The following is a 23,155-nucleotide window of genomic DNA, read 5'->3' as shown; positions in this document are numbered from 1 at the left end:
ATTATTTATATTATGCATCGTGTAGCCTACTGTTATAATTGGGTCAAATGGCACATATTATAATTTTTCTTCTTATTTTATTAATACCATTTGCTGCAAACCAGTATTCTGACCCCCTCCTTTTTTTGCCTGGTTTATACTGGACGACTGGTGTTTGTGTGCGGAATACACCGAATTGATTTAAAGGTTTCATTCAAGTGGAGAAATGTTTTCAGATGCTCATAAGTTACTTTGATATTTCTTCTGAGCCTATGTTCAGACCCAAACCTAATCCACAGAGTCTGATCATTTAACATTTCCTTGATTAGGGGGGGCATGTGTGGGGTCTTGCAATATCGAACGCAAATACTGAGTGATTGTGATTTGTGATGGGAGTTTTATTTTTCTCGGAGTGTGAGTGTGACTCATTACCTCCACTATCATACCTCGAGCCAGAGAAGCCTTTTGTGGAGTGGAACCAAACAAAGTTGAACGTGTCCTTAAAAGGCATCCCTACAGCAGGGATCTCTTGATCTAAGCTATCTGACGGCACAGCTAGCTGTACTCTCTCACATCAACAAGACTGCGTCTGGTCCTCAGGCTGAACATCTGAACTGTACGTAGAAATAATGTTCGAGTGTTAACTTTTGTGATTCGTTTTGCGTGCTGTTATCTTCCAATAACCAGTTGTTCTGTTTATCTTACTTGCTGTGAGATCATTTTCTTGGGAATGTTTTACTTTTTGGGATATGAGGACGTGTCTAAATGTTTATTATTGCAACTCTCATTTCAGAGTTTTAAGTTTTAAGTTAATTTTACTTGGAGAGTTACAGAGCGATGAGGACAACAGAAGGCTCTTGGATTAGCAGGATGTTGCAGCCAGTTCAAGGACCAATGGGAGCCCAGGACACTATGCCAGAGAGCAACCTATAGACCAGGCTGCCTCTCATCCAAAATAAAGACTAACTGAACCTATACGGTGAGACAGTTGGTGCTGTTTAAATACACTGTCCATATAATGTGATGGAATTTCTTGTAGCGTTTTTTAAAATTTCTTACAGTCTAACTTAATAAATGTGACATCAATTTAATGGCTAGATTTATTTGAGCTCTTCATGAAATAAGGTCCTTAAAGCATCAACTCAATGCAAGAAGATTGATCCCAGTGTTAACATAGAAGGACTACCAGCCTATTATATTAATAATATAAATGTATACATAGGCTACATAGAGAGACTAATTATGTAAAAATGTGCGGGTTAACATTTGTCCCACGGCATAGCTGACGTGCCTCAGAAAGTGGTGTCGTTTTCTTTATCTTAGCCGTTGGCGTGTTGTGACATATATGGCGTTGCCGCTGCTGTCACATGTCAATACAGTCCTAAAATAATCTAAGCACAGCTGAGCCCCTTTCTGTTCTTCCCCCACTGTTGGTTGTCATTGACCGACCGCTGCAGCACGTTCTCCCTGTTTCGTGCGCGGTGACGCTAAAATCATGACTCGATTTAGTTATTCTGAGTATTTGTCGCAATTTAGAAATGGTGAAAATAGAGCTAATTCGTCGTTGGGAAAATCGCCAAGCAGTATTTTGAGATGCGCGGGGAGGAGATGGCAGCAAGACGGCACAGCGGCAGAGTCAATAGAGTAAGTGCTTTTGTCTCTGTTGATAACGGGGATAATCCCTTGGCCCAGTTATAGGTTAACAGCCATTCTGCTACTTTCCTGAAAATAGGCGCTTTGTACAATTATAAAAGGCTATACTGTTGGAAAGGTTGATTGTTCGACATCAACAAAGGGACCAATAAACGAATCTACCACATTTAATTCCGCAGTCTAAATAATCACATTCTGTCAGTTGAAGTGTTAATATAAGAATTCATATTAACTGTTAATATCAATAGATTTTGACACTTCTGTTTCTTCATAGGGATGTTGATCCAGTGGTGTGTGCCATTCGTAATGGGGATGTTACTGCTGTAAACGAGCTGGCCGTGGCATCTCCTCTTAGCCTGATGAAAGGGAACCATGAAGGATGGATACCTTTGCACGAGGCAGCCTATTGTGGCCAGGCTGAATGCATAAAGGCACTACTGAGAGGTAAAGACTGAGACTTTCATTGAAAGTTTCTCAATGGAAAAAATTGCCATTGTTTGAGAGGATTTTAGATTGACTGACTGGGCAGTCACATTGTTTGGTTGTAGTTCTATTCAACCATTACATATCGTCAGGCTTGTTGGAGATGCGCTCTTTGTGTGAGGTAAAGATACATTGCCGTAAAACTGTCCTACACTTGACAGGATGCTGAAATGTTTTTCTCCTACAGCTCAGCCAGGCCTCGTTGACAAGCGCACGTTACAGGAGCAGACCGCTCTGTTGCTGGCTGTTTCCTGTGACCACCTGTCCTGTGTGCAGTGTCTCCTACAGGCAGGGGCCGACCCTGACATCAGCAGCAAGAACAAGGACACCCCCCTGTACAAAGGTACAGGCTCCATCTGACTAGCAAGGAACATAGAACAGGTTCTCCACTGAGGGAGGGAGGGGTTGAGGTGACTAAGTGGGGGAGGGTGGAAGGTATGTGAGTGCGTGAGATTGATCTGTCTATCTCGTCCTTCTGGCAGCGTGCGAGAGGGAGAACGTGGACATGGTGAGCCTCCTGTTGTCGTCCGGAGCCACGGTGAACCAGCGGTGCCACCAGGGCTGGACGGCCCTCCACGAAGCAGCGTGCAGGAACAACACAGACATCTGCGAGCTGCTGGTCAGAGCCGGAGCCACAGTCAACCCCCCGAACACCTACTGCATCGCCCCACTCATAGCAGCAGCTCAGCAGGGTCGGCTAGAGGGCCTGCAGTACCTCATCAAACGAGGTAGAAGTCCCTCACTCACCCCCTCCCTCCCTCACTCCCTCACCCCTCCCCTCTCTCCTTCCCTCAGTGTAGAACTGTCAGTATTAACTGTTAAATAAGTATATAACAAAGGAGTGATTATAATAATATAATAAGTAAGGAGAGACAACCAAACACACCCGTTTGTTCTTTGTTGACAGTATATATCTTTTCTCTTAGGTGCTGATGTCAACATGCACACGTGCGACGGTGCCACAGCTCTGTGTGAGGCCAGTAAGAAAGGTCACAGGCATGTCGTAGCAGCGCTGCTTTCCAGCAACGCCGACGCAAACAAGCCCACAAAGGCAGGACTGCTGCCCATTCACATCGCTGCCCGCTTTGGACACCACGAGTAAGTCGCAGCGGGGTGTTCTCTTTCACCAAGTCCGCTTGCTGCTCTGTTGACGCCTTTTCCCCACACTGCTTTCCAGGATCGTGTCGCTGCTCGTTCCAGTGACCAGCCGGCCCCGTATCCGTCACAGCGGCATCAGCCCCCTCCACCTGTCTGCCCAGCACAGCAGCGACCGGGTAACAGCCGTCCTGCTCAAGACAGGTGCGGACGTCAACGCCACTCTGTCCCCCAGCTACTCCACGCAGTATGCTGATCGCCGAGCCACTGCCCTGTACTTCGCTGTGGCCAGCGGGAGGACAGAGACAGCTGAGCTGTTGCTGAAAGCGGGGGCTAGTGTGCGTCTGGACCCGGTCAGCCCCCTGCTGCTGGCAGTCAGGCAGGGCTGTGTCCGAACTGTTGCTCTGCTGTTGGAGAGTGGGGCTGATGTGAACGCGAGCACCCCAGCCTTCCCCACTAGCTTCCCCAGTGCCGTGGTGCTCTGTCAGAACAACCTACCTCTTCTCAAGTATCTCCTGGACCGCGGTTGTAACGCCCGGGCCTGCTTCTCATGTGCGCATGGCAGCAGGCCCCAGCCGACCCCCCACAACCCCCGCTCATACATGGGAGGTGTCAACATGGGGGTGCTGAACGACGACATGCTGTCTTTGACCTGCATAGGGACGACTCCTGCCAGCAGAACACAGGTAGAGCTACAGTATATTCTGCATCACAGGCACTTATTTATGTTAGGATGTATTACAAAAAGGTTGTATTTGAAAAGGTGGATGATAGCATACTGTAGGCGTGATTGTCTTGCCTACTCACATGTTGACTGGCCCTGTCTTCCCTATAGTTCTGTGAGTGGATTTCTTCCTCACCCGTGTGTAACATGGCGGGGCCTGTCATCGACTTGCTGCTGGACTACGTCAGTAATGTTTCCCTGTGTGCCACACTCACTGAAGTACTAGACAGCCGGGAAGACTGGCAGTTGGTGAAGAGGAAGACAGGTTAGTGCTGTAAAATATTTTTTCCTTTCTCTCACTCATTCCAGGGGCATAGCTTTCATTTTCAAATGTGGGTGGGACAGATTTTTTTTTACATCCTTGAGGATGTGACCATTAAATTAGACGTTCTTCATATATGTGTGTGTGTGTGTGTGTGTGTGTGTGGGGGGGGGGGGGGCGGCAGCAATTTGCAATGGAATGGAACAATGAAACCTATCCTAACCTGACTCACTTCTAACTAATCCAATCTTCTTCTGTCTTCGCAGTCTCACCCCGCCCGCTGCTACACCTCTGTAGGCTGGCTGTTCGTGGGCAGGTGGGCGTAGCCAGGCTTGGGTCGCTGAACACCCTACCCCTGCCTGGAAGATTGATCCAGTACCTAAGTCTAACCACGGACAGTTCTTTGGACATATTCTCGGACTCATAACCCTGGTTTCATGTTACAGACATGATTGAAGATGGCTGGTATCCAGGCAAAAATATGTATTTTTTTTATGTGTGCTGTGGTGAATTTACATATCATTCTTTGTCTTAGTTCAAGTTTTATTTTATATTATTATACTCCGTATCTCTGTCCTTGTTTTCTCTGTATGTGGTATTGCACAGTTTTATTAAAAGCACCCAATTAAATTATGGTTTAATTCTGACGTTAAAACCATGCAATTTTAGTGATAAATACAGCTCTCCGACAACTTGTTTACATGGAGGTCTTTAAAAGCTCTGGATTCTTCTTCATCAAGCCAGGCCTCTTTAATGCAGAGAGTTTTGCACCTGGCATACATGTGCATGTGCCAAGGGATTTAGATCAGAAGGTTTCTGTAAATCTCCCGGCCATAATAATATGAATGCTGATGTGAATGGTCTGGAGCCAAAGACAGAGATTCAACATTTTCTATTTATTTAAAAATAAATGTAATTGTTCATCATTATTCCTATGTATTTTCTATTTATAAAAACGTCAATTCTCATGTCAATATTTACAAGTTTGATACATTTTCTGAAAACATCTCATCAAGAGTCGGAGCTCCCCTCTCAAAAGTGATTAAATGTCACATAAAATGTTAACATGCTTCATTTTCAATTTCACTTTGCTATGTCTCAAATGACTAAAAGGAAATGAACGTATTGAAACAAACTGTGTATACGTTACCTAGTTAAGTGCTTCAGAGTTGTATTATACTGTTTAAAAAAAAGAAATGTCACTATCATCACAGTTCTCTTAATTATTGATGATGCTCCTAACCTAATTCAACGTGCGTGATGATTTTTCAGATGAAGCCAAAAACGCTGAAAATAGAGGGTTGCACAGTGGGCTTGGTCGGTATAGGTTTGACCACGACGTGCGTGTGGTTGGGTCTGTGTGGCGTGTCAGGTGTGTCCGTTTCCTCAGCGACTTTCCCCCAGAGTCCCATAGCCGAATGGGGAAGCACAAGGTGGCCCTGGAACACGTGATGTCCTGGGTACTGAAAAGGGCAGCAATTGCACAAACTCACGTTGTGTGAAAGGATGTCCAGTGGTTCTTTATCCACCGAGCCACGTCTCTGGGAGAAAACGACCTTCTCGTGAACGCTAATCCTCTTCTCTATCTCGCTTGGCCCTGATTTGACAGGACTCCTTTTCCATCCACACTGCGGCGGGTCAACGTTGGTTTGCCCTAACCTGGGTTCTTCCCAGAAGGATGCCGGGAGTTGACGTTTTCTCATGGGCACGTGCTCTTGTTTTGCATTATCACTTTCAGCTGCAGAATTCACAGCAATCTTTATATTCTCATCGCAGAGCGCATCAGAAGTCTCGTTTCCAACGTGCTTCATGCCGCGATGTGAAGTCCCCATGGGATAGGAACTGGCCTTGCCGTTTCCGTACTCGGTGGATCTGTGCGGGTGGCATTTTGGCATCCGAGAGTATTTCTGGGAGAACCGCTTCAGCTGTTTCTGCAGGTATTTTCTGTGGTCCACGGAGCGTCTGCACGGGGCGGATTTATCCAGGGCCGCTTTTATATCACTAGAGGCCAAGTTCACAAAGTTCAGCAACGTTTTTACTTCACTGTCTGGGTTTGCCATGTCGAATCAACCAATTTGAACCAGTTAACCCATGCTACCGAATCCGACGATGCAAGATGTGAATCGCCTCGTCTTGATGATAATCTATAGATGAAGAGACATGGAAACAAATTCAATGTATTGCCCTTTGTGGGGTCAGATTGCATACATAACTCACATACTCACACAGACAGAAACTACAATGAGGAGATCTTTGAAAATATCACAAAGGACTTACCATGTCCTCTGTTTGAGACAATCATTCCACACTCTCTCCAAGATGTGCACTGAGCACTTCAACAAGCTGAATGAATATAAACTCCATGTAGTTATGGGGTTTCCCTTGAACCAATCAGCGACCCCAGGCCCTCACAATGCACCCCAATCAGCTTCCAAGCGCCCCGGTATCGAATTCTTAACCATTGCAAATTGTTGTCATGGAGATCCTCCAAGAAAAGCGGCTAATAGATGCGATATTTTTTTAGCAGTGGGTTGTGCAGGTCGTCTGCGAGCGCTCATGGAACATCAAGTTCTCACCATGTCTGAAATTGTCCCATTGCTGTGTTTGAATTTTATAAAGAGTCTGGTGGAATACACGTGCATTCTTCATCACTGAGAGCTGGTTTCAGACTGAGGTGCTTTGTTTTGATCTAACCCCCAAGAGTGATGTCAGATGTAGGACTTGGTGAGGAGGGGGGATCTTAGGAGCACATATCCATGGAAAGGGGGCTTGAACGCTCAAGAATCTTGTCTTTCTGTTTGCCCCCTCAATCGAGCGACACAAAAGCTGAATTACTCATTCAAACCTCGCGGGACAAAGGGAAAGGAGCTGGATAGCACTCCTGCATTTGTAGTCAAACATTTAGAGACTTAAATCGAGTCGTCATGAAGGAGAAAGAGTTGGACAAAGCCCATAGAATTGCCATCAGCAAACATTTTCCTGTGTCATATTAGTGGGGTCTCCATGGCTCCTTCTGGCCCGCGGACAATAGCACAAGTTTGCACACTCGAATACTGTCACCCTGCCAACGGCAACAAGAGCCAAAAACAGGACAATCCCCGGAGAAAGCATGGACTCCGCAGGGAAGGTTGCAGGGTGGGGGGTTGGGGGGGAGGAACTTGTGAAATGCTAATTGAGCTCCATCCTCTTATTAAAGAAAAGGAGTACCTATCGTTCCATTGAACCACCTACTCATGGCAGCAGTGTGGCATGAGATGTGAGGAAACTGCTTGTCTGGTAAGTAACCTACACCACATGCCTACAACCACAATACCGCTTCGCTGCCCTGAGCCTGGGAGCCATGACCACAGGGGCGCTGTTTAAGCGCACGCGTAGGCTATAGGAATTATTCCGATATATTAACTTAAATATTTGCGCGCAAGCCGCGTTGCAAGAATGCGGTATATTCAGTTGTTCATGTAAAACGAATGCAGTCACCTGAAATATAATGTGTGTTAATATTGTCCATCAGTGCCCTAAATGGCTTCATCTTATAATACTGAATCATCATGGATGTCTGCTTTGACTCGACCAGCTCTTGAGACGGGGAGAGGGGTACGGGGGGGTCATCTCTCACCCTCCTCTCACCAGCCAGCCACTGTAGAGGCGGCGGGACCCTATTATCCTCTTCCCTTTTTCTTCATTCACCTCTCTGTTCATCTCAAAAGGCCAATTAACAATGGTGCACCCCTCCCCAGACCTGTTGCCCTACTCCTGTGCTTTTGAAGTGACAGAGAGAGAGGGAGAGAGAGGGTGGGAGAGAGAGAGAGAGAGGAAGCAGAGTGGCACAAATAAATCCGACTACACACCCTTGTCATCATGCCAGTTTGAGTAAGATAGATGGGGGGGCGAAGTTTGTCAACCATTTTAGATTGATGTGAAAGTCTTAAGAGATTCTTAGATTGCCACCACACGGCAATATAGCCAGTTTTACGTTAGACTCAAATCGAGTAAAAAATAGGAATAGGACTCACATTTTGTCGTTAAAATAATCACATTTGAATGATGTGTTCTGTACAGTGAACATCGTGAAGGGCAGCATCTCCTGGGAAAAACTACAGGGGCAGCAGTAAAGTAAAGTGTAAAACCAGTTGGTATACCAGTACCGTTTTCATGCAAGGAGCATGGTGCTTGTTGTCAGACATACACAAGTTCCCATTGCACTGTCCTCTGTACTTTTATAGTGGTTGAGTGTGTATTCAGTGTTGACTATGCATTACCCAAACTTGCCCTCTGGCCCAGAGCCCTAGTCCCACTATCGGTATCTTGCTGTCATCCCTTTGCATCTTGATTCCTGAAGTAGACCCATTTCACTAACTCAAAAGACAGCTTTCTGCAAACACGAAACAGCAAATCCAGTTTGAAAACACAATGTTACCTGTTTGTTCTCAGTTGTAGATGATATCTTCAGTAATTCCAGAGTTGCCACACATTGGAGAGGAATAGCATAGTTTGAGTTACCAGTGTGTCCCACTAGATGGCAATGTAATCCTGAAGTAAGACTTGAGACCCAACAATTCAACAGGGGACCACAGCAGAATACACATAGACCTGATATTTTGTTGAATTCCACAGAATTTGAGTGACTATACGATAAATTCCAGTTTTACCTGAAACCTTATTGGCTATGAAAGGAGGCTCGGAAGCTTAAAAATACACAGGAACTTTTAAACTGCACTGCTGTAATCCTATAACGATCACTCTGGTCCGTAAACAATCTAGCTGTGAATGCTGTTCGGTGTGTTGTTGAAAGCCCGTGGAGGACGTCATTGTGGCAGATGTTTCGGGCTCGCAGGAATGGAGTGGAGTAGGCAGAACCGGATCTGAGTGATGCTGAGCTTCCTCTTTGTCAGTTAATCGATACGGGGAAGAGGATTGAGCAGCAACCCCACAATGCTCTGAGTAACTACAACAACACAACACTCACATGCTGTTCAGACTCTCCTGCAACATGGGGTACAGACACATGCAATGCATACATGTGCAAGTCCAAAAAAAACGCTTGAATATTTTGACCAATTCAATTAGTCATACTAATAACCTCTGGGTAAAATGCTTGACTGTACAGATACTTAATATAAAACAACATCACTAAAACGTGCATTGGCTACGTTCTAAACAAGCAATATTTGGGGGGAAATGTTCTGAACTGATGCTCGTTTACTTTCATGAAACAAGCAACATTTCTAAATGCCAGGTCTTGTGTACAATTTATCTCTCATGTCAAAATAGGCTGATAGCTCGGTTATTTAAGCCACAAGTCAGATCTTTCAAATGCCAACTCCTCCCTCTGGCTACTTCTCTCTAATGAGCCTTGGACCTGCTTGAAAAATCTTCTGAGGGTTATCAATGAAAAACTTACATGTGAAAAGGTTGATTAAATGTAATCATTTAAAAAAACAATGTGGAGTTTACCTGAAGGGCTGACAAATTGTGTAACCCTCTAAATAGTTTCAGCAGCAGACCATTGTGTAACTACATTTTGGTTCATTTGTTTTTGGGAATGTAACCAGTGTTCTTCCTCTGGTATAAACCTGGTTCTGATGCAACTCCTTAGGTAGGCGACTCTGTACAAGGTATCGGTGTCATCATCATAACTAACCGTTAAACATGAAAGTCAGAACAAATATAATGTTTTGGTAAAAGCCTAGACTTGTCAAAACCGAATTGTATTCTCACAAAAAAATGACATATTATATTGAAACCACCATGGTTTCAATATATATATATATATATATTTCCAGACCATCACCATTTCAGACTTAAATGTTATCAGCCTCTTATTAAGAGGGACTATAGTGTAAGTGTACAGTAGTTAAATGATTTTCTCTTTCTCTCCCTGACTCAAGTACTTGACTTTCATTCGGTCTATCAAGCGTCATCTAAATCGCACGCGCATCGTGCCCCGAGCTTTAAACAGCACCAGTCCGCGCCGTAAAACGTAGGGCTTCTCCATAGAAATACCCTTTGAAAATGGAATTTTCTTGCGTAATGAACATTTTGACTTACGTGTCTTGATAATCACTCGTTTGTTAAACTTTATTCTACAACAGATTTTCAGTTTCTGGAATACTATATGCAACATCAAGTGCCGTGTACTTCCTAGATGCGCGATGGTGCGATGCTCTCTGCTCAATTTGTAGCCCGCAGTCTTTTGGTTTTGAAGAGATGCATCAGTTTAAACCTTGTCTCTTTCCTCCGGACCTGCACATTTGTGTACATAATGCTTCACTAAGTTAAGGATGTATCGTGAGTTTTCAGTTATTTCGAAGAGTTCTGTCGACAAATATTTTTGAAGATATTTCTCAGCAAATGCTTCAACTTCGATGGCTTGAGTATTTTGCACTCATGTATTTACCCGAGGAGGGATGTAAGGTATGGGCCGTCTACCGCCCTCAAATCACATGGAGTAACGGCAGACCAAGCGCGGCGATTCGGGTTGAGGTTTAAGCAGCAGAAACAACTTTCGAGAAATGCATCATCGAGATTACCAGGCCATTTTTTGTTGTTGCCTGTCCTATGCCATCGATAACAGAATTTCAGTATGATTGTGGCATAAACTATTGCTGGAGACCCTTGTCACAATTGCCGCCGAATTGGATACGGTGGATGATAATTTCCCAAACGGTCCAATCCTATGTGTACTGTGTTAGTTTGTTCGATACGCTGCCTAGTGTCTTCGAGAAAAGCGCAGGAGGAATGCTGGTCCAACATCTACTGCCATTTACTCTAAGTTTATGGCCTCTACTTTTCGGTCATTGCCTTCTCTCGCAGGTTTTACTCTCATGCCAGGTAAGAAGGCTATTGTGTACATGCGCGCCACTTACAATTTTACGCATGAAGAGGTAGGCCTATTACGCAAATGTAAGTGGAGTTCATGGGTGGTTTTCATAGACTAATGTCGGGTATTAATTCATGTGAGCAAAACTTTATGAAATGTTGGGTCGAACAATTATCAAATATTTACACAGTACATAGTCCAATCTCGCCCAACACCTTTAGGTATACCGGTGAGTTGGTCCCAAAACATTAAGGCGAGATGGCAGTGTAACGTCAGCTCTGGGAAGTTTATGACGGTTTTCTGAACCGCTTTCATTTCAAATCCATAACTTACGTGACATTCATATGACTACTGGTAGTGCATGCTATCACCACGCAGTGAGCCAGCATGCTGATGATGAGTAGGATACAATACTCCAACTTCTGTCTCTACTTCCTACAGAGCTGCCGTACAGGCGCGAAACGTTGCCAAGGTTCATGTGTAATGTGATCTGCTCGAGTTTCTAAGTCCACCCACACACAATCCTCAGGGCAGCCTACTGCCCACTCTGTTGGTGGGTGGTTTCTCTCTGGCCGTAGACGTGATACTATTCTGCATGTCTACAAAGGCAGCTGCTGTAGAGGCAACACAGCAGAGATGAGAAGGAACTGTGGCACTCCCAGGAAACCCACAGCAACACAAACTATGATGCTGTTGGCTGAAGCGCTAGTATAGATAGTGCATCGCATCTCTGATGTAGTGCTCGGCCACGTCCAGTTCATTAAAATTCCAGTCTCTCTTCTCCATTTCAGTATAGAGGACTGCTCGTCAAGGCTGACATTCAAGACTGAAAAAATAAATACGGAGAAATTATGCAGACTGTACGCTTGTTTTGGGATCATTAGAGCTTCACTTTGGATAAATATCGACTCTTCCACAGACAATAATGAATTTCTCTCTCCCTCTCTCTCTCCATCAGGGTGAACTCCAGAGGTCATGCTTGCAGTCGGCAGCAGAGGAAGCCAGCCACCATTGCCAGTTGGCATGCCAGTGTAGAGGCTACCCTCCCTTCCCCCCTCCCCCTCCTCCCCCGCCTCCCCCACGACTAATGGTGGCCACAGGTAACATCCCAGCTCATTTATCTCTCTCCCCCGTCTCACTCACAGCACAATCTCCTGTCTTCATCTGCTTGGTTACACTCACTCACTCCTGAATCACAGAGACACGTCCTGGTCACACTGGGTGGGAGCCCCAAATAGAGGACAGCTCAAATAACAGTCTCAAATAGTGCCAAATAATTGTAGTGAAAAGGATGTGTTCCGTTGTTATCTCACGCTTCATTACACTAGAGCCACACCTGGGGAGAATCCTCTAACGGGACGTTTATGGGAAGACTGCTGGGTATGTTTTGATCCCGAAAAAACATATTTTTTTCCGAGCTGACTTGGAGAGTGTGATAGAGGCAGCAGGATGCTGACAGCTCAACACATTTTTATGCTTGGCCTGACCTTGGGGAGTTCCTGGTTGCCTGTGAAAGCGCTGCCTACTGGGCTGCCAGGATCTGTGGTTGTGTTTCCCCTGGAGGACCCCCCTGATTAAAACAGAGATGAATTCATTAAATTAGGTTTTGATACAGATAAGGGGCTAATGAACTGGCCCAGCAGTACCGTCTGCGTAGTGATGTTAAGCCGAGGGCAATGTGTATGTGCTTGTTTGTGAGTGTGTGTGTGCATGTTTTTGAGTGTGTGTGTGTGTGTGTGTGTGAGAAGGTATCAGTGTCTGCTGCCTCCTAGTTGCTTGTGGTTTCCATGGTTGAAATCGTATCTTCTTGAAGGATAGAAAAACCAAACATTAATTGCTGTTGATATCTCAGTAGCACCATTATAGAAGACAAATCAGTTTGATCTGTTTTACTCCTGAAAATGATATTGTACGTACAGCATGTTATACCGTATGTTGTCCCGAGCACTTAAAGGTTCCTGGTGTAAGATTACCGTTTTGTGTCTGGTTCACAATGGTGATCGACAAAAACTCAAGATTCCAGCTAGTGGAAAATCTGGAATGAGTGCTGGTGCACTCATTCCAGATTATTACTGAGACTTTTCTAGAACCAGTCATCCAGAATCCTTCATAAGGACCAGTACTTCATCAACAAAAACCCAACAGACAGCAGTGGAAAAGTCTCAACCAATCAGCTTCAACGATTTTCTGTGTTAGTTAATTTATATGGGCCTCTTTTTCTCTGGACTCACTGTGTGGACACATGCGTAGTTATAGACCTCCTCATCACTGTTGTCAAGGTCACTGCATGGAAACTGATACTAAACTCGGAAAGGAGGCTAATTTGGTCTTTTAAGGGAGAAATGTATACTGGCAAGGGCAAGGCTTAAACCTGGCTTCACTGAGATGCTTAGAAGCCTTAACAAACTATGACAAATAATGACCAAGAGAACCTGAAACTTTAAACTCTTTACTGTTGGTGAAAACTCATTTTAAGAGGTAGAAGAGCTAAAGCACATCAAATATGCCCCAGTGACAAGTGCACATTGTAATTCTTTCTCACAGTAAAGCCAGTTTATTTTGATGTTTGCCAGAACTGTCAGCCCTGATTCTACTTACCACCATGCTTTTTTAAGTAGCTATAAATATGCATAGTTTGCATGGTAAAGTAGGACAAAAAGTGAGTCCACAAATATACCAACAGTTTGAGAAAATGAGGGAAATTGGCACTGTTGAGTAAGAGTCTGTCCTCTTTAAATAGCTCAGAAGACCCTTCAAACGAAAGAGCTTCATCACAATGAAGTCGATCCTTACCCCGGAGAGAATAAATCCTACAGCCACTGACAATGTGCCGGATTAAAACGGAAGTTGGCTGAGAGAAAGAGGAGGGAGAGGGGCGTCCGAGATCCGTAGTGACTTGTGTGACGTGCCGGGGTAGAATCCTGCCTCGTCATTCACTCCGAAGGTATCTGCTCCGTTACACTCCTCAGCGTTACCACGGCGTTTGTGTTGCCATGGAGTAAAGTAAAAGGCCTTCGCCCCTCCAATTAAGAACTAGCCTGCTCTTCAAATACTCCTCATCCTGTTTCATCACTTCATTTCCACGTTGCTGGACAATAGTAGACCTAGTTGTAGGATCTCACCTGGACATCAATAGGATGACAGAGTAGCAAGCGAGTAACACCAAATCAGGTACACTGGTCTTTTGAATGTTTAAAGTCCACAATCAGTGGTCTTAAACTGCAGGTATAAAGTGGTTGCCGGCTGCAAATTGTGAAGGTGTCATTCGGTTTGGACACAGAATACCAGCGCAAAGAAGTTTGGACTTTAAATAATTCATGGAACAGGGTTAGATATCCGTCAACCTTGAACTTCAGAACAGGGGGAAAAGGTGAACGCTTTAATCTTAGTAGAAAAGCACATCCAAGTTTCATGATATTGCCATGCATAATGAGATGGTTGGGAATCAATGCATATTTAATTGGAGCTCTTGGCACATTGATTTACAACATGGGCTTTGCACTGGATAAGTAATGGGATTTCATCACGCTGTCATTACTGGCTGTCTGTCTAAGATGAGGTTATGTAATATATAGGCTAAACTCGGTAAACTCTGTATCTCGGCTGGGGCAGTTTGCATGATGAACTTATCACTGTGATATGATGTCTGATGGGATTTCCTTTGTTTCTTTCTTCCTTCTTTCCTTCCTATCATCTCTCTCCCTCTATCTTCCCCTGTCTATCCCTATATCTCCCTGTCTGTCTCTCGCTCGGTTTATCCCTCTATCTTCCTCTCTCCCTCTATCTTCCCCTGTCTATCCCTATATCTCCCTGTCTGTCTCTCGCTCGGTTTATCCCTCTATCTTCCTCTCTCCCTCTATCTTTGTTTTTCTCTGTCTCTCTTTCTCTATGTGGTCTATCTCTCTCTCTGTCTCTTTCTCTCTCTGTGTCTCTATTTGGTCTCTCTCTCTCTCTCTCTCTCTCTGTCTCTTTCTCTCTCTGTGTCTCTATTTGGTCTATCTCTCTCTCTGTCTCTTTCTCTATCTGCTCTCTCTCTCTCTCTCTCTCTCTCTCTCTCTCTCTCTCTCTCTCTCTCTCTCTCTCTCTCTCTCTCTCTCTCTCTCTCTCTCTCTCTCTCTTTCTCTATCTGCTCTCTCTCTCTCTCTCTCTATCTGCTCTCTCTCTCTCTCTCTCTCTCTGTCTCTTTCTCTCTCTCTCTCTCTCTGTCTCTTTCTCTATCTGCTCTCTCTCTCTCTCTCTCTCTCTCTCTCTCTCTCTCTCTCTCTCTGTCTCTTTCTCTATCTGCTCTCTCTGTCTCTCTGTCTCTCTCTCTCTGTGTCTCTCTCTCTCTCTCTCTCTGACAGTGGTGGACCCCGTGGCTCCCTTGTTGAGGCCGTGGTGGATGGAGATGGCGCTGTTGGGAACAGTCGGCTGTGCCTCTGTTGTTCTCCTCCTCTCAGCCGTGATCATCTGCTACAAGGCTATTAAGAGGTAGGCCAGAGCCTGCTGCTTCTGAAGGTGTTCTCCACAGCACACAGCCTGCTCTGCTCAGGCACACGTCACACGTCACTCACACAGCGACCGTGACCTCACCGGGTCACACTGAGGTCAGGTGCCAGGACTGGGACACTTGGGTCACAGCAAAGATTCATTACAGGTGGATGTCATTCAGAGACATATCATGGCAGGCACAGTGTCTACCAACCCAGTAGTGTAGCGATTTGATTGAACCGGCATGTGTAACCAATGATCCACTTGCTGTTGTTTCAGTAGGAAATGCTGGATCTTCCTTGTTCTGTTTGTCATTGTAGACTCCGTTTTAGTTAATAATGTATAAGTATAATGGTGGGAGCATTTTAGCATTGGCAGCAAGGATTATTGTAAAGTGAAGACAGGATAGGTTACCAGAGGAAGACAACAACCGTGTCGTTGTGGCGATGTGAACCTTCCCTTCTCTATCTTGATGGAGATGTGTGGGGGTTTGGCTTGCAGCACTGCCCAAGCCCAGATCCCTGTCTGACATCCAGCACAGTGTGCTACTCATGCATTCAGAAACACACATCCACACACATAACATAGATCCTATACACTGACTGACATAACACACACGCAACCGTGTCAGCCAACATACACATAAGGTACTGAAACACATTTTCACATGTAAACACACACAGGAGACATCTGGAGAAATTTAGTAGCTCTATTATAGTAATTTTATTCATGAAACTATGAAAATGCGTGCTAAATATGTCTTCCCTTTGTAGAATTCTGTTTCTCATATTTTTTGTGTGTGTGGTATTTTATTTTTTTCAAACAACAAATAGGCAAGTCAGGCAGCGGAAGCAATGGGTGGCTGGCTTAGGAATTCATTATGGCAATTCTCCAGTCCCTTTAGTAGCCAAGGGGCACATTTATTTAATGCAGCCAGTGGTAGGAAAGTGTTGTTGCAATACAGGCCCTCTGTAGCCCCTAACCCAAGTCATTATTTATGAATTAATTTGCGCAGTCATTCAGTCGCAGGCCACATCTTTTATACATGCACGCAGGTCATGTCCTCGTGGTCTGACAGGATTGGGCTCTGGGACTGCAGACTGTGTGCCAAGCTAGTTTTCCCTCTGAGGGAGACGAACACACCAGGCCAGTTAGACAGCCCTCATTACAGATGCAACCTTCCTGAGACGATAGAAAACTGGAGTGAGAAAACTGAAGGAATTAAATATAAACAAAAAACACCACTTTGATAAGTCACCAGCTCTCTAATCATACGTCTTCTTGGAGACAGAAAGTGTGACAAGACAGATATATATGTTGTCTACTAAAGCTGGGGGCAGGCAATAATTGGGTGTCTTAGTCAATAACAATGTGAGAAAGGGTTTGTCAGGGAGAAAAACAGAGGCAGTTATATATAGCCCTTCCAGCCCCTCAGTGCTCAGGGCTATCCCGATGAAAATGAGCTGGAGTAGGGCCAAGACCCTGGCAGCACAGACACAAGATCAGCAAGCTTGGTCTCTCTCCCTGGCCACCACTGGCTGGGCCTGCACACATTTAGCTTTTTGTTTTTTTATAATCTTCCTCCGCCAGTCTTCTGTCAGGCAAAGCGGTTGGAACAAACCCGCTCCTCTCCGTGTGATTTGGTTCAGTCCTGAAGCACAAGGGGGAGTGCAGGAGGACTCATACAGACTGTGTGTGTCAACATCGTGCTGTCCAAATCAGGCACGATGCCGCATGCCAGTCAGCATCGCACGAAGCCCAAATAACTCCCTAAGGGAGTCAGGTTGCTGAGCGGTTAGGGAATCGGGCTGGTAATCTGAAGGTTGCCAGTTCGATTCCCGGCCGTTCCAAATGACGTTGTGTCCTTGGGCAAGGCACTTCACCCTACTTGCCTCAGGGGAATGTCCCTGTACTTACTGTAAGTCGCTCTACATAAGAGCGTCTGCTAAATGTAAATACCCTGACACTACTCAACACGAAGAGAGGCCGCTGTACTTGTTTTGTCCTTTCCTTGGTAAATTTACAAAAAGATTCTGCAGTTTTTCTTTAAATAATGATGCTATTTAAAAGTGTAAGGATGATGGATTTTCTGGGACTCTACCTAGGCATCCCGTGTATTCTTTGAGCGGTTGCATATTCCTCTTTCCAGATGGTTAGAGGCACTGTAAACAGACCGACACATGCCCCCAACTCAACATTCACCGTTCCCCAAACTTCAAACAAGGATGTGTGCTTTGATTGCACAGCTTTGATATAAAATATTAATCTGACCTGTGAAGTGTTGTGTAGCCACCTGCCACGTGTCAACAACAGCCTGGCATCTATTATGGAAAGCCTGAGTCGAGGCAGGTGAGGGGTCCAAATGGTCTGCTCTGCATGCTGGCCCGGAGAAACACTGCATATCCCAGGGAGCACAGGTTTGTGGTTTGGAACGCTTTAGCGTGTGTCCGTGTAGCGTTTATCTCCGGCAGAAACGTGCTGGCTGGACGCTTATCCGCTCTTGACCGTTAGCTAGCTGGCTGTTTGCAATCTAAAATACTATTCTCAATTATTTGGGGCAATCTTAACCTATTAGTTAATCATTAACGGACGTTTTCAACGCCCTAACTGTTGAGTGTCTCGCTAGCTGAAATGGAGAGACAATGAAGCCTTTCTCAAAAGTTCCGAGATTCTCAACTAGCGGCTGCACAAAAGTGGCGGAGCGCTCAGAAAAAAAGACGCTGGGTGCAACGCTTTTTCTCTAGGCGGACACACTCTCTCCTCATCGGGAGTAATTGAAAGCTGGCGCTCAGAAGAAAGAAAAAACACGCCCTAATGTTTTTTAATTCTTCTGGTCAACACGCAAGAGCATGTTATTGCCCCATGATAGGATTCAGGAGCACGGAAATCTGTTCTGCAGACACAGAAACATTATGAATGAATACTGATCATATTAACAGATGGTCATTCCCTCTGAGGAGATGCTAATTAACTAAATGAGGAGCTATCTGGGTCCTCTTGTGAAGAAGGTATTGCACCATCCTTCAGGGAGAGGCCCGGTATTTCCCAACACCTCCAAGTGCACACACACACACACACACACCAGTAGATCATCTTCCCAGCAGGATGTGCTTCATCCCCAGGGCTAGGTAGTAAGTATCCTGTCCCAGGCTGTCACATTTCCCAGAAGAAGAAGAGTTCAGCATCTGTCCAAGATGGCCGACACCTGGTAGGCCAGCTCCACTGAGCTCCCCTGAAGTCTAGTAGAGGACTTTCCCATAGATGTTTCATCAGAGCTTGTGTAATAGCAGAGGGGCACTGACGTCACCATCCCCAAGCTAAACTTCAACATTGTCTGAAATCCATACAGCTGTCGTTCTCTATCAGCAAGTCAGCTGACGTCCATTACATAACTGTGCCATGAACCTTGCATCAACGTGCAGCAATGTGACAATTTAATAAATATCACATCAGCAAAGACAGCTTCCTCCCAAAGGAAACTTAAGGTAAAAGTCTTGTTTCAGACTGAGAATGACTGTGCCCATCACGTCAGGCATATCGTACCTTTCAGAGGAGAGGGAAGGAGACACCGAGCTAAGATGTAGCTTAAGGCTTCTCCGTGCTACGGAAGGGCCTGGTACAGTATTGAGCAGGACAATGACTGTCCTGACTGTATTCAAATCTGTCTCTGTCTTATGTAAGCCTGGGCAGGGAGCCACAGCCAGAGAGGGCTGGCCCAGAAGACACACTACACTGGACAAACATAATAACCATAAGAGCACTGAGCGGTAATGAAAAGGACTGCTTTGAATGATACTGCTCTTCATCGACCAATAACAGCAATAGGATGGTGTGTTTCAGCTTGTTTGCACCAGAAAAGTGCTGGAAAAAAGGGTAAAGGACTACTGGGAAAAACAGGGAATTTTGGTTGTACATCTGCAGAGGAATGTTGGTTTGGTACCGCAGTAGTTGTTTTCCCTGTCTTTGCTACGGCACACATACAGAATCTCATCACCGCTGAAGAAGATGACATCTGACATCAGCACATGCTGTTTTAACCCTTGTGTTATCTTCGGGTCATTCTGACCCATCAGTCATTGTGACCCACCGTCGTATTGCGACAAATTTACCTCATACAAAAACAAAGTGAAGCATTTTCTTTTAACTGTCGGGCTGTCTCAGACCCCCCACATTGGAATGGTTAAAAGAAAATTATTTGTATTTGTTTTTGTATTGGGTAAAATTGGGTAAACACAACGATGGTTCGTTATGAACCTTTGGGTCATGTGACCCGAAGGCAGCACGAGGGTTAAATGCCACGTCCTTCATGCGCTGGCTTGATATCTTTTCCTCTCCTTTATAGATCTGAGAGAGAAGTGACCTTTTAATGTTCAGCTTATTAGAAAGAATATATGGGAATAGTGTATCTATCCATCCACAGCAGCCCGCGAAATCAATCCGTCCCAAAGGTTAACAGCCACATGCTTTTATATAAATGACTAAATGTAAATGTCATATAATGACACAGGCCTAAACTTAAAGTAAACAGACCATGAAAATATCGGCGTTGACGTGTCATGCAGCGGGCCACATCTGTGACGATTGATTTTTTCTCTTCTTCCAGGAAACCGTTACGGAAGGAGGAAAACGGGACAAGTCGAGGGGAGTACGCCATGAGCATGCGCAACACGAAGACGACCCTGGGGCCCAACAACACCGTGGTGTAAACAGCCTGCTGGAGCAGAGAGTGCAGGACATCGCTGAGACCGCCTGCACCCCTAAACGGTCCCGCAAACAGTCCTCTCTCTGTCTCTGACCCGACCAGGGGTCAACCCATCACTTGTTCTCTTCTCCTGGCCTGGAGAACATCTGCGGAGGAGGAGGAGTCGTAAAACCGGAGAGACAATAAATAGATTGATAGATCTATAAGTAGAGTTGAAGGAGCTGCAAACTCCACATGACCTGAGGTACTGGACATCCTGTTCTTAGGAGGAAGTGGTGTTCGGGAGGGGGGGGGGAGGCAGGAGGAGCAGTGTGCAGGTCTGTTCATCTCCTGACCTCCTAGAACAGTGTCTATTCAGCACCTGGAGACGTGAAAGGAGCTGATTACATAAGTGCATGCAGTTATTATGGAGAATGCAACGTCATTTTAAAAAAAAATCCTCAATGTCCATCTGTCATGTTTTTATTTTGGACGCTGGCTTTCTGGAAGAGGCGTTGGCACTGGCTTCAGTTGGGCATGGGATGGTTGATGGCTTTTCATCTGACTATGCAATTCAAAGTCCAGGTTACACCGCTAATTGACTAAAAGGCATAGACATACAGTCCACAGATTCCTGGCCACGTTTTGTTCTAGCTACTGGAACCAACGTTGGAAGACTGACATGTGACCTGACATTTGTCATCCTTGTCCATTTACTCGTCTATTTATTTATTCAATTTTGTGGGACACATGTTGACTACTATTTTTACATGATTCAACGGGTTCATTTTGTTATTGTCATGGGTCTGCCTCTTAGGTGGATTATTTAACCCTATTTATGAATCCTGTCAGCTTGTCAAACGCTGGGGCAGGGGTCGTCCAAAATGTCGAGTTGAAAAGAGAGGGAACATTAGTCGTCTGGCTCATCCTCTCTTCGTTCCTCTGCAAAATCAGCCACAAAGTCGGGTGTCTGGGAGGGGTGTTTGTGAACGCGCGTTTTCCAGTTGTCATTTCAGTACAGTACAGCTTCTTTTCCCTCAGAACTTTGATCTCAGCCGAACGCCCCCTGGAAGTCAGATCAACACGATCTTCCACTTTGTCAGTCTCAGGGAGAGGCACAGCAGGACGCTCAGATGCCACGCTCTGATGTCATTTCATAGTCGTAATTTGGCCCCCGTCCACCCCAGCCCATCGCTATAGAAACAAGGCACATGAGCCGGAGACAGACGGTCTGATTGGTGGAGGGCGTGAGGCTTAAGCGTGAGATCAGGATGCAGAGGGGACAGCCTTCACAGGGATGTTCCCTGCAGCCAAAAGCACCTTCCATCGCCCTGGGATTCAACACAGCAGAGTGGATTTAAAACATCGCTCGGTATACTGCTTCTTGCTGACATGATGTACGCTGTGTGTGTGTGTGTGTTGTACATGTGCTGGATGGCTGGGTAAATCTATGTTAGTCTAGCTGGATCTGAATTCTGGAAACGAACATGAACTTTGCATTGAGAAAGGCTCACAGGTGTAACCCTAGTCTGTGCCCATAAGATACATCACATCTAGAATGCGACGGGGACTGATCATGGATGCATGAATGTAAATATTGATATTTGAAAATATCTGCCTTCTGGACTGTTAAATTACATGCAGTGTATCAGACAATATGTTTATACATAGTAAAAATGAAACAATGTGCTACCATTTAAGAGTTAATGTCATCATGTTCATGGAGCAAGCCATTCATGTATATTCAGCAAATATCAGTCATTGCACAATGTATGCATTATATACCAAAATGATATGAAATTTGCATAAGCGAATACATTTTGCTGACTTTTTCATTTGTAAATAAAAGTGTACAGAAAGATATGGTGTGGTGAGTGCAGTGACAGGAAGGGATGAGGGTGTGATCCAGTGTAACGCTGTTCCTGATCAGAAGACTGTTGGCCTGGGTCCATCCTGATCAGAAGACTGCTGGCCTGGGTCCATCCTGATCAGAAGACTGTTGGCCTGGGTCCATCCTGATCAGAAGACTGTTGGCCTGGGTCCATCCTAATCAGAAGACTGTTGGCCTGGGTCCATCCTAATCAGAAGACTGTTGGCCTGGGTCCATCCTGATCAGAAGACTGCTGGCCTGGGTCCATCCTGATCAGAAGACTGTTGGCCTGGGTCCATCCTAATCAGAAGACTGCTGGCCTGGGTCCATCCTGATCAGAAGACTGCTGGCCTGGGTCCATCCTGATCAGAAGACTGTTGGCCTGGGTCCATCCTGATCAGAAGACTGTTGGCCTGGGTCCATCCTAATCAGAAGACTGCTGGCCTGGGTCCATTCTTCAGAGGTTGCGGGGGTGGTGGTGGGGGAGGGGCGGGGGCGTCCGAGGTGAAGCTCCAGCCATGTCAAGAGAACCAGTGAGGGAGGAGGATGAACCGCTGCGTAAACGAGGAACCGCAGTAGTTGGTTTGCCTTCTCTGCTTTAGAGACGGCCCACTTGACGCTGATGCCGAGGGACACTGAGCGTCGTCCAGCCCCGGCGCTGGAGAGAGCGCAGGGGAGGACAGGATGTGGCAGGCCTGAGCAGGGAGCCTCCCCATTTCAACCGGCTCTGTGTGTGTGGCTCTCGAGATCCAAGGGAAGGCACACCAGTCGTGTCATAGGTAAAGTGATACCTTGCTGCTCCAAATTCAACAGAACGTTTGCAGATAAGTGGAAAGGGTCATCTTTGGCTGTCTCTGACTGAGGACTGCCTCCATTAGTGTCCTCTTCTGTTAATCAGGGATATGCTGGTGTGTGTGTGAGGGAGAGAGTGTGCACATCTCAGAGCTGACCTTCACAATCTTTAAGGACCCACTCACACCCTCTCTGCCTGAGAGGCCTTTTGGTCAGCATTAATTACCCACTGTGTCTCCAGCGGCCTGCTCATCAGCTCAGCTCTCCTGTATGGTCCTCCATGAGACAGGCAGGGAGGCAGGGAGACAGGCAGAGAGGCTGGGAGA

At 45.6% G+C, this 23,155-nt stretch overlaps 3 protein-coding genes across 6 annotated transcripts; 2 read left to right on the top strand and 1 right to left on the bottom strand.

Moving 5' to 3' along the window:
• The first annotated feature begins 550 nt into the window (after positions 1 to 550).
• LOC134026823 (ankyrin repeat and SOCS box protein 2-like) lies at positions 551 to 5,125 on the top strand. Of its 3 annotated transcripts, none has more exons than XM_062469806.1 (9): positions 551 to 595; positions 805 to 958; positions 1,907 to 2,076; positions 2,303 to 2,458; positions 2,598 to 2,843; positions 3,042 to 3,213; positions 3,293 to 3,896; positions 4,046 to 4,199; positions 4,463 to 5,125. In XM_062469806.1, exons 3-9 carry the CDS (start codon positions 1,992 to 1,994, stop codon positions 4,621 to 4,623), a joined length of 1,578 nt encoding a protein of 525 aa, XP_062325790.1. In that variant the 5' UTR covers positions 551 to 595; positions 805 to 958; positions 1,907 to 1,991; the 3' UTR covers positions 4,624 to 5,125. The 3 variants fall into 3 exon arrangements, with proteins under 3 accessions (XP_062325790.1, XP_062325791.1, XP_062325789.1); XM_062469807.1 differs by having other exon boundaries at positions 556 to 595; positions 813 to 958; XM_062469805.1 differs by lacking the exons at positions 551 to 595; positions 805 to 958 and adding an exon at positions 1,284 to 1,623.
• On the bottom strand, positions 5,074 to 18,199 carry LOC134026824 (protein FAM181A-like). Of its 2 annotated transcripts, none has more exons than XM_062469809.1 (2): positions 17,758 to 18,199; positions 5,074 to 6,340 (listed from the first exon to the last, which is right to left on the bottom strand). In XM_062469809.1, exon 2 carries the CDS (start codon positions 6,254 to 6,256, stop codon positions 5,465 to 5,467), a length of 792 nt encoding a protein of 263 aa, XP_062325793.1. In that variant the 5' UTR covers positions 6,257 to 6,340; positions 17,758 to 18,199; the 3' UTR covers positions 5,074 to 5,464. The 2 variants fall into 2 exon arrangements, with proteins under 2 accessions (XP_062325793.1, XP_062325792.1); XM_062469808.1 differs by lacking the exon at positions 17,758 to 18,199 and adding an exon at positions 6,474 to 6,964.
• Positions 10,150 to 22,008, top strand: LOC134026825 (proline-rich membrane anchor 1-like). Its single transcript, XM_062469810.1, has 4 exons — positions 10,150 to 11,027; positions 11,975 to 12,116; positions 15,360 to 15,486; positions 20,090 to 22,008. Exons 1-4 carry the CDS (start codon positions 10,755 to 10,757, stop codon positions 20,190 to 20,192), a joined length of 645 nt encoding a protein of 214 aa, XP_062325794.1. The 5' UTR covers positions 10,150 to 10,754; the 3' UTR covers positions 20,193 to 22,008.
• The last annotated feature ends 1,147 nt before the right edge of the window (positions 22,009 to 23,155 follow it).

This window comes from Osmerus eperlanus, chromosome 9 (assembly GCF_963692335.1).
Source record: "Osmerus eperlanus chromosome 9, fOsmEpe2.1, whole genome shotgun sequence".
Lineage (NCBI taxonomy): Eukaryota > Metazoa > Chordata > Actinopteri > Osmeriformes > Osmeridae > Osmerus > Osmerus eperlanus.
The sequence above is the reverse complement of the archived record's forward strand: the minus strand, read 5'-3'. Positions and strand labels throughout refer to the sequence as shown.

Excerpts from the sequence above, each read along its gene's own strand:
- LOC134026824 (XM_062469809.1), bottom strand. The coding sequence starts at position 6,256 with ATGGCAAACCCAGACAGTGAAGTAAAAACGTTGCTGAACTTTGTGAAC.
- LOC134026823 (XM_062469805.1), top strand. The coding sequence starts at position 1,475 with ATGACTCGATTTAGTTATTCTGAGTATTTGTCGCAATTTAGAAATGGT. Across the intron at positions 2,459-2,597 it reads GGACACCCCCCTGTACAAAG|CGTGCGAGAGGGAGAACGTG; the intron begins GTACAGGCTCCA and ends TCCTTCTGGCAG. Across the intron at positions 2,844-3,041 it reads GCAGTACCTCATCAAACGAG|GTGCTGATGTCAACATGCAC; the intron begins GTAGAAGTCCCT and ends CTTTTCTCTTAG.
- LOC134026825 (XM_062469810.1), top strand. The coding sequence starts at position 10,755 with ATGCCATCGATAACAGAATTTCAGTATGATTGTGGCATAAACTATTGC. Across the intron at positions 11,028-11,974 it reads AGGTTTTACTCTCATGCCAG|GGTGAACTCCAGAGGTCATG; the intron begins GTAAGAAGGCTA and ends TCTCTCCATCAG. Across the intron at positions 12,117-15,359 it reads ACGACTAATGGTGGCCACAG|TGGTGGACCCCGTGGCTCCC; the intron begins GTAACATCCCAG and ends TCTCTCTGACAG.